General features: G+C 50.1%; 1 protein-coding gene across 1 annotated transcript in view; it reads left to right on the forward strand.

Annotated features, from left to right (window-relative positions):
- Window positions 1-12,747, forward strand: part of fat3a (FAT atypical cadherin 3a) — a 185,159-nt gene that overhangs the window by 104,834 nt on the left and 67,578 nt on the right. The window contains exon 4 of the mRNA XM_029255890.1: window positions 12,226-12,287. Coding sequence (XP_029111723.1) covers window positions 12,226-12,287 — 62 coding nt within the window. The remainder of the gene's footprint in view (window positions 1-12,225; window positions 12,288-12,747) is intronic.

Consider the following 12,747-nt stretch of genomic DNA (forward strand, 5'->3'; position numbering starts at 1 on the left):
AGTAACAAACCAGGCGTATGAAAATGTTCATATCAGCCACACGTGTCAAAGAGTTCACGCTGGCATCCGCCCACGCTCCTTGTGCCTGCAGCTTTTCCCTTTTTTTTTAACGCCGAATGCTAATGTATCGGTGCGGAGATGTTCAGCTGTAAAAATAGAAAATGTAACTAGCAGCTCCAACTGCCTGGTGGTCGTTGCGTGAAGACGATGCGTGATTCCTGCCGAAAAGCACAACACGTCCCCATCTGCTTGCAAGGTGTTCGAGGGGAGTAGCGTGTTTCTCCTCCCTCGTCTGAAACCGACATTTCTGCAGTCTGAGTAATTAATGAATCCGTATTTATTATTGTATCAGCTTTCATTATTTGAGTCTTTTCAGGAGTGTTCAGAGTAGCTGGAAGGCACTACGGGTCATATGATATATGGTTTCACTTTCAGTACTTTAATATCCCTAAAGGAGCATTAGTACTTTGCGTGTGTGTGTGTGTGTGTGTGTGTGTGTGCGTGTGTGCGTGCGCGAACGTACAGTAAGTGATGTTTGAATCAAGGCCAATGCTTGGCCCCCTTTCCTCCCGCAGTCTAGACCTGCACTTAAATGGAATTCATTAAGTGCCACTTTACATTATAAATCACGGTAAACAGGAATAAGCCTCTAATTGCCTGTTTAAAAGGCGACGGACGCCCGTTGGAACACGTGCTCTGTGATGGAGGGTGGTTTCTCCTTCCAGGAGACATGTATTCCTCAAGGGCCCGAGAAAATTAGGCTTTAACAGCCGAAATGGAGCCGCTGTTTACCTAACGGAGGGGGGCGGGGGGCTCGTGGGATGACTACCTGTTTCTGCGGGAGAACGAGCGGCGGCCTGCATGAGCAGGGGTGTGGTGTGGGTGGGGTTGAGCGCTCCCTCTCCGAAATCCAACAGCCGGAAGTCACGCCCCGGACACGAAAATAACCCAACGTGCCGAACTCTGCTGGAAGCCGAAGGAGCCGAAACGCCACATAACAAACGAGTTCAAATTGGAAGCAGATTTTTCTGGAAGGTTCCCACCCGTTAGCGGCCTTCGACCGCCTGCTCTCCGGACGTCAAGTTTTCGGATTTATAAACCGTTTTCCCTCCCTTTTCACAGGTGCGCACATGAAAAGCACCGAGCCCTTTCCAGCCCCTCGTCTTCTCGCCGATTTTACTCTAATTCAGACTGACGTCTGTATCCCGGAACCCGAGCGCACAGATGGGCTTTATCGGAGCTGTCCAAAAAAACACATTTCTCCTTTAGCCCTTCAGCTCCTATTTTCTCCAACCGTGAGTTAAACCCTGATCGTGGCCTTTTACTCCCGGTACTTTGATGGACGTTCCTTTCGTGTTATTTCAATTGGTGCGCCATCAGTTGTGGTTGTTTTGATTTAAAGTGAGAGACGAATGTAAAAAAAAAAGAACGAAAAAAGCTAATGGAAAAATCGTGAGCGTCGTAGCAGATCGCTAGCAGAAACCCGGCCGTGTCTCAGTCCAGCAAGGGAGGAGTTAATGGAATCCGTTCACTCGCGGGGGTTTGTTCTACAGGCCGTTTCTTGTCCTCCAACATTGGAGTCGATTAACCTTGAGAGGAAGCGGGGCTGTGCTGAGACCGACAGGAATGTGTCTTTCCATCGTTTGGCTCCCGGCACCTTCAGGATACAAAGGCTGGCTTGGGTCCAAACAAGCCGAGTCCTGGTCCTCAGCATTTCGGGAGTTCCTGAGATGCATTCCTCTCGCAGCTCCTCTGCTTTCTCTCTAAATATCCGTCTTCGCTACAGTAAATCCTCCTCAAAATTTCATTTCGACGACTTTCTGTCAATAAGTGAACGTCACCCTGGCGTGACATTTGCATAAATTTTCTGCCTGAATTCTGACATTTCCAGTTGCATTTTCACAGAAGTGACTGTGTTTGACCTACTACTGCGGCGCACTTATCATTCTAAAGGTGACCCAAAATTTTAGGAAAGAGGGTAAAGTACTCCGTACCTGCGACTGCGTTTGTCTTGATTTATGCTTCTCGTTTATTTGTTTAGCTTTTCCCCAAAATGGTCTGCAGTCCTGAGCTACTGGTGCTAATTCATCCATTTATGGAGCTGGGTATTTTTTCCTGCATCAGTTCAAGGAAAGCACATGGATCGAGGGTACGACGACCAGAGCTGTGGAGCCGGTACACAAAACCTTCGACTCCGACTCCAGTAACCCGATACATGCTTCCGTCTCCCCGACTTCGACTCCACAGCACTACCCAAAAGTTGCACATTTTTTTGGGGGTCGGGTTATCTGGCAAATATAGGCCTAAACCTGTATTACACCTCTAATTTTTGCGGGTCAACTTATACGTCAGCATGTACTGTAAATTTTTACCAACTCCAATAACCCAATAATTGCTTCCAGCTCCAACTCCACAGCACCAACGGCAACAATAGAGGGGATTTGAACCCAGAGCCTTTCTAGCCAAAGGCAGGGGCTTTAATCGCTATACCGTCCGCAGCGCTTGGCCCACATGCTTCCACATACAGGGCATGCGGTCCTCCGGCGGTTCGACAGCATTTACGGAGACGTATTGGCCGTGCCAAATGGCCCGAATAGCGTTGCAATACATAACTGTGTCAAAAAGCGGGTGAAATTGGGCGCCGGCGATGCCGGATCAATTAGTATGCGTGGAGACGCGATGCACCGCTGATGACCATCTGGCTCCTACCAGCCCACGCTGCTTCTAGGCTTCTGTAATCATAGCGGTGGGAGTGTGGTTCTCTCCGGTCCACGGGGATCTGGAGGCCCCTCACCTCCAGCAAAGCAGGCGCTCCGGGTCCGAGTGACTTAGAGCACACCTGTGTCTCCGAATGGCCCCGGTGCGCAAGCGTTCAACCCACTCACCGCTTTGTTTACTCCCAGTCTGCTAAGTGTCCAAAGCGGTCGCATCCGCCGGCTCATGGTGTCAGTGCCCCCACCCAGCGCTCTGTGTAATCCATGATGGCACACAAGAACAACATCGAGCTCAGAGCAGGGTCCGCCAGCAGAGCATAGTGGCGGCTCAGGGTCCCCGTGAGGCATCGTGGGAGCGGAGTTGTCGGCAGGGAGAGTTATTAAAACGGGAGAGAGATGTCTCACACACACAGAGTGATGCCAGGAACCTGGCGGACATCCAGCAGCGTTTCTCACGCACCGTTTTTCCGCGGATGCTTCTAGAACAGGTGGTGACGGGGAGGGCACCACGTGTTTCTCGGCGCAGATTTAAAGGACGATGGCTCGTGGCTACATGGCGGACTCGTACCCGTCTGCTCGGCGGGGGGGAGTGAGGTGAATCTGCTCAGCAGCCTGTCTTAGTCTGAGCGGTTTCCCGAATAAAGCCGTCGGTTAAGTGTCGGTAAGGAGTAACAGACCTCGCCCGAGTCGCGGGGTCCTCCGGGAACGATCTGCCGCTGCGGTCACAGCGATTCGCTCTAATAGCTTAACTCGCTTTGATGGATTGTGCTAAACGCAGCAGCTTTTAGTGCTACGATCAGTCCACTTACTCATTTTCAAAAGTAAAAGGGAAAAAGGACCATTTTTTTGTTTTATTTTTAATTATTTTTAATTTCCTTCGTTGTCTATTTTCTAATATCCTTGTCTTCGGTGGAGAGAGAGTGCAACATGTATTGACATGCCCGGCCAATAGATGGCAGTAAAGAGCACTTGAACAGAAGTAAGTAAGTAAGTAAGTAAGTAAGTATGTGTGTGTGTGTGTGTGTGTGTGTGTGTGTGTGTGTGTGTGTGTGTGTGTGTGTGTGCGCCTCAATTCAACTCACTTCCACACTGTTTACAACTCTGGTTTTCCTTCGTGCTGGCGATCAATGACAAGATGGGGAAAATTGCACACGTTTATCACATGAATTGTTGAACAGATGGTGTTGAATAGAAGTTCCTGGACAGACTGTGTTTCCAGTCATTTTAGTTTTAAAAATGTAGCGCAAAGTAAGCGAATAAAAAATAAAATTTTGAAGTCCTGTTTACGTTTTGCTGTCGCTGCTCCCAAGATTTTTAGAGAAGCTGGGGCCAGCAGGTGGCGCAGTGGTTGCTGCTGCTGCTTTGCTTTCGAAGGTGCGGGATTGGAGTCTGCAGTAGCCACGAGCAAGGTACTTACCCTGAATTGCTAGGGTAAAAATTACCCTGGTGTGTAAATAGCGAAGCATTGCAAAATAACGAGGAACATCCATATTATATAAAATGTTATGTTGATTGATTGATAAGGTTTTACTCCGTCTGGGGGAGGTAAAGGGTACAAACGACGGAGTTACAAACAAAACAAATTTACAAACGCATTATGCTTGTAAGCAGAGGTTCGGCAGGCTGTGGACAGGCAGCGGCTCTGTATCCCGGCCAAAGAGAAGGATTTGCTGCGGGTGGGATGGCGGAAAACCCCTGGGAGGCCATTTGTGGTAAAGTGGACGTTTGACAGTGGACACGGAGCGTGTCCGTCCTCCCGGTCCCCCTGCCGCGCCGCACCTGTACAACATGAGATCGGAGCTGAGCGTCTGTCTGCTTCCACAACCCCGCAGGGCCCAATAGAGGATGGACCCGCCGTCCGCCGGCTCATTAGCTCACCGCGGACCCACACCGGACCTGCCGACACCGGGGCCGAGGGCCGCGGGGCTCCCCACCTGGACCCCCCCCACGCACCATCGTCTTTATTAAAGGCTGTGCGTCACCCCTGCTGTATGTAGCAGGACGCTTTCTCGCGTCTGGAGAGCAGAGAGCGTGAGGGGTGTGACCACAGGGGGTTTCAGCAGCGGGGGAGGCTGTCCGCAGGGGGTTAATGAAGAAGTCTCCGTGTTTGCGCGCAGCCTTTTTCCAAACGGAAACAGTCTTTGTTTCCTCTTTCTTTCAAGTCTCATAGGATCTTGACATTGCGGATCGGGGTCCCAGTTTGGAACGGTGGCCCGGGTCCAAGTGCCCCTGAGAGACCACAGGAGGGGTTGGAGGGGAGGGGGCTGTTTGACAGGCCCCCCCTGAATTGAGGCTCCTCCAGTGAAAGGGGGCAGCTGTGATTGATGTGCCCAGGAGCCCCCCCCCCCCTCACAAGGCGAGGGGGCTGGGAACAGCATGATGTCATCTTGGCCTGGTTAGGCCTAGCTTGGCCAAGCCCTTTTCACGTTGGACCACTGCCTGCCCCCCCGTTCCTCTTCCTCCCTCCCGCCAAGTGGATTTCACACATAAACAAACAAATAAATATGTGGGGGTGATTTGGCGACCAAAGGGGTCAACTATTAATCCTGCCAGGAACAGTGTTTTTGGGGTGTGAAAACAACGACCTTTCCTCCTCCTATTGGGGGTCCGAACTCCGACACAGATCTTTCCAAAGAAATGCAGCCAGAAAGTGGCGTAGTACTTAGAACATCACATTCCAGCAGAGGGTCCTGGGTTTGAATCCCACTTTCTGCTGTAGTTTCCTTAATTAGGGTACTTGCCCAGTAAAAATTACAATGCGGTGTAGATGGGTAAATCAGTGGGAAGCTGATTATCTAATCCTATGTTTTCTTAAAGAGTTAAAAGTAAAACCACTGTTTTTACCAGGGCACACTACACTAGTATCTGCAAATAGATTTTAGACGGGGGACGTTTTTTAAAAACGTAATGCAGTGAAATTCGTGGGTAGGAGATCGGGAGAGAAGTGGGTCCTGAAGAGATGGGTTTGAGACCCTTCTTTAACGGTGAGGGGATTCAGCAGCTCTGAGGGGCAAAGAGAGCTCATTCCACTACAATCAAAACTGGAAACGTGGACTACTGAGTGGGACCACCGATCGACTAGAGGTGGAGGAGCGTGGCGCTCTTGCTGGGAACCAATGAGTGATCAGGTGATCAGGTCCCGGAGATGTCAGAGAGGAGATCCGTTGATGGTCTTGCAGATTGTCGAGCATCAGAGCATCGTGATCTTCCCCGAATCGCATTTAATATCTGGTTCGTATTACATTTAGTCACTCTGTGTTATATTTTGAGCATAAATAAATGAATACACATGCTGTTTTTCCTTCTGTAACAGGAAATGATGGCAGATGCGAGTTTAGGGGGAGATTGATCACCGTCACGTTGGGAGTCGCGTCGCCCCGACACCGGAGGACGGCGTGTGGAGACAACCGCTGTCACTTTACACACATAATCTGTCTGACTCACACTGCGGAGATAAATTAGTTCTGGTACAGTTTAGCAGAACGGTTACGACTGGCCGCCTTGGCGCCGCCGAACGCCTTGCGGGGTTTGTTTCGACGCGCCTCCGTGAGATCAAAGTGCGTCCCGCCGCTACGCTCACCTGGTCGTGACGCCTTCGATGACTAAAGGGTACCAAAAACATGGTACGGCACCTCCGTGTCGGTTGTATTGACCTGTTCTGGCTGGATTCCCTTTCAGCTGCAGTCATCCCGCCCCCAGAAGTGTGGGGGCGGAGCTAACAAAGTCCCACCCTTTGGGGTTCTAGCGGAAGGGCGGTGGGTACTTTATCGCTCCGGTAAGCAGCGGGCCTTCGGACAGTCAGGCCCACGCGGGAACGCGGCTCGAGTGAATTCAATTGGCGAGATCCAATCTCCCGGGTAATGACTGCTGATTTACCCTATTCTTACTCCACTCACCACCTTGGAGAGAGACCTCGCGGCTGTTGTGTCGTCGGCCGGCCGGCTACACCCCATCGAGTCGATAGCGATTGCTTTTTAAGAGGCTGCGCCATGTGGTCAGTCACACAGAACCCGGTTACGGGGCATTTGGACCGCCTGATTTGCTGCAGTCAGTTTACCACGCTTATTTATTTTTTTCCTTCATTTCTTTTGTTCCGGTACCTTAACATTGGGTCCAATTCCAAGCGAGCTGATTGGTTGGGAGTGAAACCTTTAAGGGCAATTGTTGCATTTCGTGAAGGACTCAGGGGACAAATTGCCACTGTCTGGATGTTTTCTATCCCCACTGGAGTTTAGTGTCATACAGGGAAACATCACCTTATTTACCCAGAAGTCTTGGGTCTTTAATGTGTTTTTACCTTTATTTGTTTACATGGCATTGTTCTCCAAAGCAAATTAAATTGATTTACCCATTTACACAGCTGGGTAATTTTTACTGGAGCACTTCATAGCAAGTACCTTGATCAGTGCTATTCTACATTAAAGTGGGCTTTGAGCTTGTAACCTACAAGTCCAAAGCAGCAGTTCTAACCACTGCACCACCTGCTGCCCTTTTCCAGGATGTTCTCATGTTTGGACTCATCCAGGTGGTCAATTGAGAGTTAGAATTAGACAGCCATGCAGTGGGTGTGTTAATGAAGGTGACCCCCCCCCCCGAGGTGTGTTCCGTTCACACCATCAGCATCTGGGGCCCGTTGACTCGAAGAGCAGGAGGCGGATTCTCTGGGTAATTTTTACTGTGTCGCTTTAGGGTAAGTACCTTGGTTAAGGGCAGTGCAGCAGGGGCTAGAGTTGAAGCCCGGTCTTTTGAATGCAAGGCGGCAGCTCTAACCACCACGCCACCTGCTGCCACACACCGCACCTTGTTAGCTGTCAGTCGTTTTGACCGTGCTGCTGAAAGTAGGTCACTGGGAAGAGTGCGCCATCCCCTCCCTCCACCGGTTTCTCGTATCCTCTCGCCGAGCGGCATTGAGGCGGGATGCCGGAGTCCCCCCCCCCCGCCCCAGTGTCTCGCACCGTCCTTCAGGAGCCTTCGCACTGTGTCTCCCCCACATCAAGGGGAAGGTCTCCAGTTTGACCAGTGGCCAAAAATTTTCTCTGAGCTCCTTTTTCCCGCACCATCTGGTCAGACCCTCCTCCGACACGCCCGCTGGCGGCCCCCGCTCTCCCGGTTACTCTTTAATTATCTGCCCCCTATCATCTCCTTCGTGACCCAACACCCCTACGATGAGCTCTACCCACAATGCACTGTACCTTCAGCTCTTTCCTTTTGCTATTCCCCAGTGGGGTGGGGGTGGGGGGTCCTCACCAGACAGGGAGCTGAGGAGTTGTGAAACACATCCACAGGTCAAACCCGAAGCCTGGTCATCTGAGGAGCGACACGGGTGGCTTTTGGGATGTTTCTTTAGATCGCGGTGCAGTTTTTTTGCATTTTTTTATCCTTTCAATGGAGGGAAGGGAGAGATGAAAGAGATGTGCAAAAAGAAGATGTTTGTGTGTGTGTGTGTGTGTGTGCACAGAGAGAAGGAGAGTGTGGGCGGATTCTAATTAAGTATGCGGCGCTTGGGTGCTGCAGGCAAATTGGCCGCTGTTCTGAGAAGACGCAAAGATGGATCCTGGGAGAGGGACCGAGAGGAGGGGAGGCGCTCTGATGTGTATCTGTGTATCGCGCTGCGTCTCTGTTTGTCCATCGCTCTAGAAATGGCATAAAATGCAGCATCTCGAACCTGCACTGGCTTCTGTTTCTCTGACCTTGCTCTGTGTGTGAGAGAGACATGCTGAAAGGACACTTGGCATCACCACTGACCTCTGTGGGAGCGACACGTTTTGGGTCTTTTCGTTTGCAACGTCAAGGCCCACACCTGCCTGTAGGGGGCGCCGTTGCGGCGAAAGGTTAGCGGAAAGGGACGGCATGCGGTGAAGAACCCAAAGTTCAGGCAGCAGATTAGCTTGGAGTCGGCACCATGGCGAAAGCCCTTCCGGCAAAAACCCACAGTTCCCGGGTTCGGGTGGCGCGTTGCCGCTGAGGCCGTGTGCTGCAAGCGCTCAATGACATTTACGGTCCGCTCATCGTTATTTTAAGCGGGTATTTAAATTGAACACGGCGGAAGGAGGCGACCCCACACCCACCTGAGATGTAGAGAGAGATGCTTTCAGTCATGGAGTCTAGGACCTGAAGGAGGGAAAACTGAAAGTTGTGCTCTCTGTCTGCTTGGGGAAACTTCCAGGCTTTGGTGGTCCGCTTTGTTGGTTGGTTGTTGGGTCCTACCCGGTCGGCCCCTCAACACCTTTCCCGACGTCAGTTCGCAGCCAGCGACTTGAGTGATCACAGTGATGATAAAGGAGACTTTTACTGGGAGATTAATTAGCATGATAAAGTGCTTGTGTTGCCCAACGGCCACACACCTCAGGACGAGTCTTGATCGATACTCTTATGTTTTTTTATTTGTTTGTTCATTTCTTAATTTTTCTGACACTTGCAACAGGAGGTTTGTACGCTAAGCTACTTACACTGATTTACACCATTTAAACAGCTCGGTAATTTTCACTGTGTTAATCCTGAATTACTAGCTATGCCCCCGATTCAAAGGTACTATGTCATGGAGTGGGATTCGAACCCATGGCATCTGAATGCAGGGTGGGGGCTTTGATGGATGGATGGGTGGATGGATGGAAACTGTTAATTCCAGAGGCCATCTGTACAACATCAACAATGCCTCATATAACATACAACATACAACATACAACACACAACATACAGTGAGAGCAGGACGTGCCGCAATAAGGCGGGATGCGAAGGTACTTTATTACACTCCAGGGAAAATCACGCAAGCAGCTTAACACATGACAGCAAGGCGTGCATTTATAGTCAAGTAAATAACTAACAAAAAACATCAGATTACAAAACTAATAAGAAAATCGACATTTGCAAACAAGCAAGCAAATAAAAAATGTAATAAATTAATGCATTTTATATTAATTTAATAAATTCGTATAAAAAATAAACAAAAAATATAATTTCTCACCAGGCCTCATGCTGCACCCGCTTCACCCGTAAGTTAATGCGAACCTCAGCCCATCCAGTAGGTATTGGGGTCCATACATGGCGAGCTCTACTGTGTTGTGTGTTTGGGTAGAGGAGGAGACGGAGAGGTGTGTGCTGGAGAAGGTGTGTGTTAAATGTCGGAATGAGCCTGTTCCGCGATCCGTTCCCCGAATTCTCGACACCGCTGACTCTTGATTCTCGTTAATCGTGAGGTTCCCGTCCGGCGTCACGCAGAGCCGCTTGGCGCTGCGGTGCATCGATCCCGGGTACGGGGGTTTCGCTTGTCAACGGAAGGTGGAGGATGGAGACGTATTGACTGCTGGCCATGGGTGCCCCAGGCGGGAACCAGCAGAACGCAGCCCATGTCAGCCGCAGGAGCAGTTTAAGATGCGCTCCGGGGATGACGGGCCTCTCCCGTGAATCCGTTTCCTCATCTTCGTGTCTCATTTTTCTTCTTCTTCTTCTTCTCGCTTTGTGGGGATTTTCCAAATCCTTCCCTCTGACCAAAGGCTAAAAACCAAGTACTGGTTTCTTAAGCGTAGGAGGGTGGAGGGGGAGGGGCCTCAGGTGGTGGGGGAGGGGCCTCAGATTAAGGGGAGGGGCCTCTCTGAGGTGACCTGCCAATGGCCCCTGTCCATCTGTGCTGGAGATGTGAACTTTGTCACTTAACCCCACACCTGCTGCACTTCAGTGTTTTTTGATCATCGGCGCAGTGGTCACTTTGCACTCAAAAGACGCAGGTTCGCATCCCACCAGCTGCCCTTGTACCGTTGATCAAGGTACTGACCCTGAACCGACACAGTAAAAATTACCCAGCTGTATAGGTGGGGACACTGTAAAAAGGTCAGTGATCAGTGCAAGGTGTAGGTTTGTGGTTCCAATCCCTCTCCTGCTGTAGTACCCCTGATCAAGGTACTTTCTCTGAACCAACGCAGTAAAAATTATTCTGCTGTGTAAATGGGTAAATGAGGGTGAAAATCTTGGTGTCCAATCCTAAGTCAGCCAAATAAAGGCTCATCATAATACTTCAGAGGTGAGTGACAACACTGTTAGTTGATGCAGCAGGTGGCAGAGTGCTTAGAGCTGTTTCTTACAGTCAAAGGGCCTAGGTTCGAATCCCACTCCTGCTGTAGTACCCTTGATCAAAGGTATTTGCCCTGAATTGATACTGTAAAATTACCCCGTTATATAAATTAGAAAAAAGTGCAAAGTTCTGTATGTAGCATTATATTCCGCCTTGTTGAAAGGAATCGATCAATAACAATAATCGTTATTATTACAATAATAATAACATTCAAGAATGTTATTGGGTCTTTGTTTCATGATTTTAACAAACCACTTGCCAAAGTATAAATATGTATCATTTCTAAGATGTTTTTTCTTATTAATTTTTTCTTTTTAATCCTCGGACCCCCCTGTTTATCGCTCCAGATACATCAGGGACAGCTGGCAGTGGTTGGACCTGCTGCCTTTGTACCCCAAGGGTCGCAGGTTCGAATCCCACCTCCGGCTATAATTCCCTTGAGGAAGGTACATACCCTAGATTTGTCCAATGAAAATTACCCAGCTGTATCAATGAGTAAATAACAGTAAGTTGCTGTGGAGAAAAGTGTCAGATACACGTAATGGGTAAAGCAGGGGGCCTGGATTGTCAGAGTTCAACCTTCCCCTGTGTTGGACCAAGTCATCACGTGTCCCCATGTCCCTTCCGCTCGGATTCCATGACTGCGGCTCTTGTCTGTTTCTTTGGAGTTTGGGCCTTCGCTACGGGAGCGTTCATTATGCGGGTCGCGCTGGACGAATAATGGCCCTCGTCTCCGGGGGGGGGGGCGTCCCTTCGTTAGGATCCCAGTAATTGGCTTCTCTCTTCTGTTCCTGTGGCCTTCTGGGCATCGCCTGAATATTTATGCCCTGACTGACGGAGTCCCCCCCAAAAAAGGGAGAAAATTGCTGTTTTGTTATTCAAATGTTCCATCCTCCGTCATAAAAACAGTTTTTGCATCATTAAAATTCTCGCCCGCCGCCACTTCCTTCGTCCACGCGGCTCCGCATGACTGTTGTCCACTTCCCCCAGGACGCGTCGCACGCGTTGAGTTTGTGTGGCGTGTTCGAGCCACGCGGTCACATCGGCGACGACCCCGCGCGACACCCGACCGTCCGCTCGAGCGCCGCCGTTGCCCCTGGACGTCCCGCGTCCCCGTCTCCAAACGTGCGCTGCCTGTCTCACCGCACACAGTAATTACATTAATCCAAACAAGAGAGCTGTCAGATGTCTTTTGAAGGAGATGTGAGATGTTTTCACGTTCGGTCGTAATTACCTTGTTGGTATTTTCATTCACTCATAAAGTTTTTTCCCGTTGTTTGCCGTTCCTCGCACGTTTCCATGGCAACGGCTGATTTATGGACGCCGTACGCCGCGCACGAAAACGAGACGCTGATCTCGTTAGGCGGAAACTTGTTATCCGGTTTGTCTCCATTTGCCTCGCGCCGTCCAAATATCCCTCACGCTGTTCTTTTCTTCCTCCAGGTCTCATCACTACGACTTCCAGGAAGCTGGACCGGGAGCAGCAGGCCGAGCACGTTCTGGAGGTACGTTCTGGATCATCTGTGTGTCGGCGATGCCGGGGCAGTTTGGACACAATCAGTCCTTTTCCGCTCCCAAAAACGCAAAGTGTAAGCAGCGCTTAATGCTCGACTCTTGCTGTGTGGGCCAGCAGGTGGCGCAGCGGTTGGAGTCGCCACCTTCCAGTTGATGGGGGCCGGATGGAATCCCCTCTTGTTATTTATTTATCTCACACTTTTCTCCAGTGAAATTACAGTGTCAAGCTACTTGCACTGATTTACTTATTTACAGAGCAGGGTAATTTTTACTATATAATTTCAGGGAAAGTACCTTGATCGAGGGTACTGCAGCAGAAGGTGGAATTCGAACCCAAGTCCATTATGTGGAAGGCAGCAGCAGCTCTAACAACCGCATCAACCATTGTTTCGCTTCTTACTCTCCTTGCGCTCGACTGATACAATACATGTACATGTATAAGTGGGTAAA

This window comes from Scleropages formosus, chromosome 10 (assembly GCF_900964775.1).
Source record: "Scleropages formosus chromosome 10, fSclFor1.1, whole genome shotgun sequence".
NCBI lineage: Eukaryota > Metazoa > Chordata > Actinopteri > Osteoglossiformes > Osteoglossidae > Scleropages > Scleropages formosus.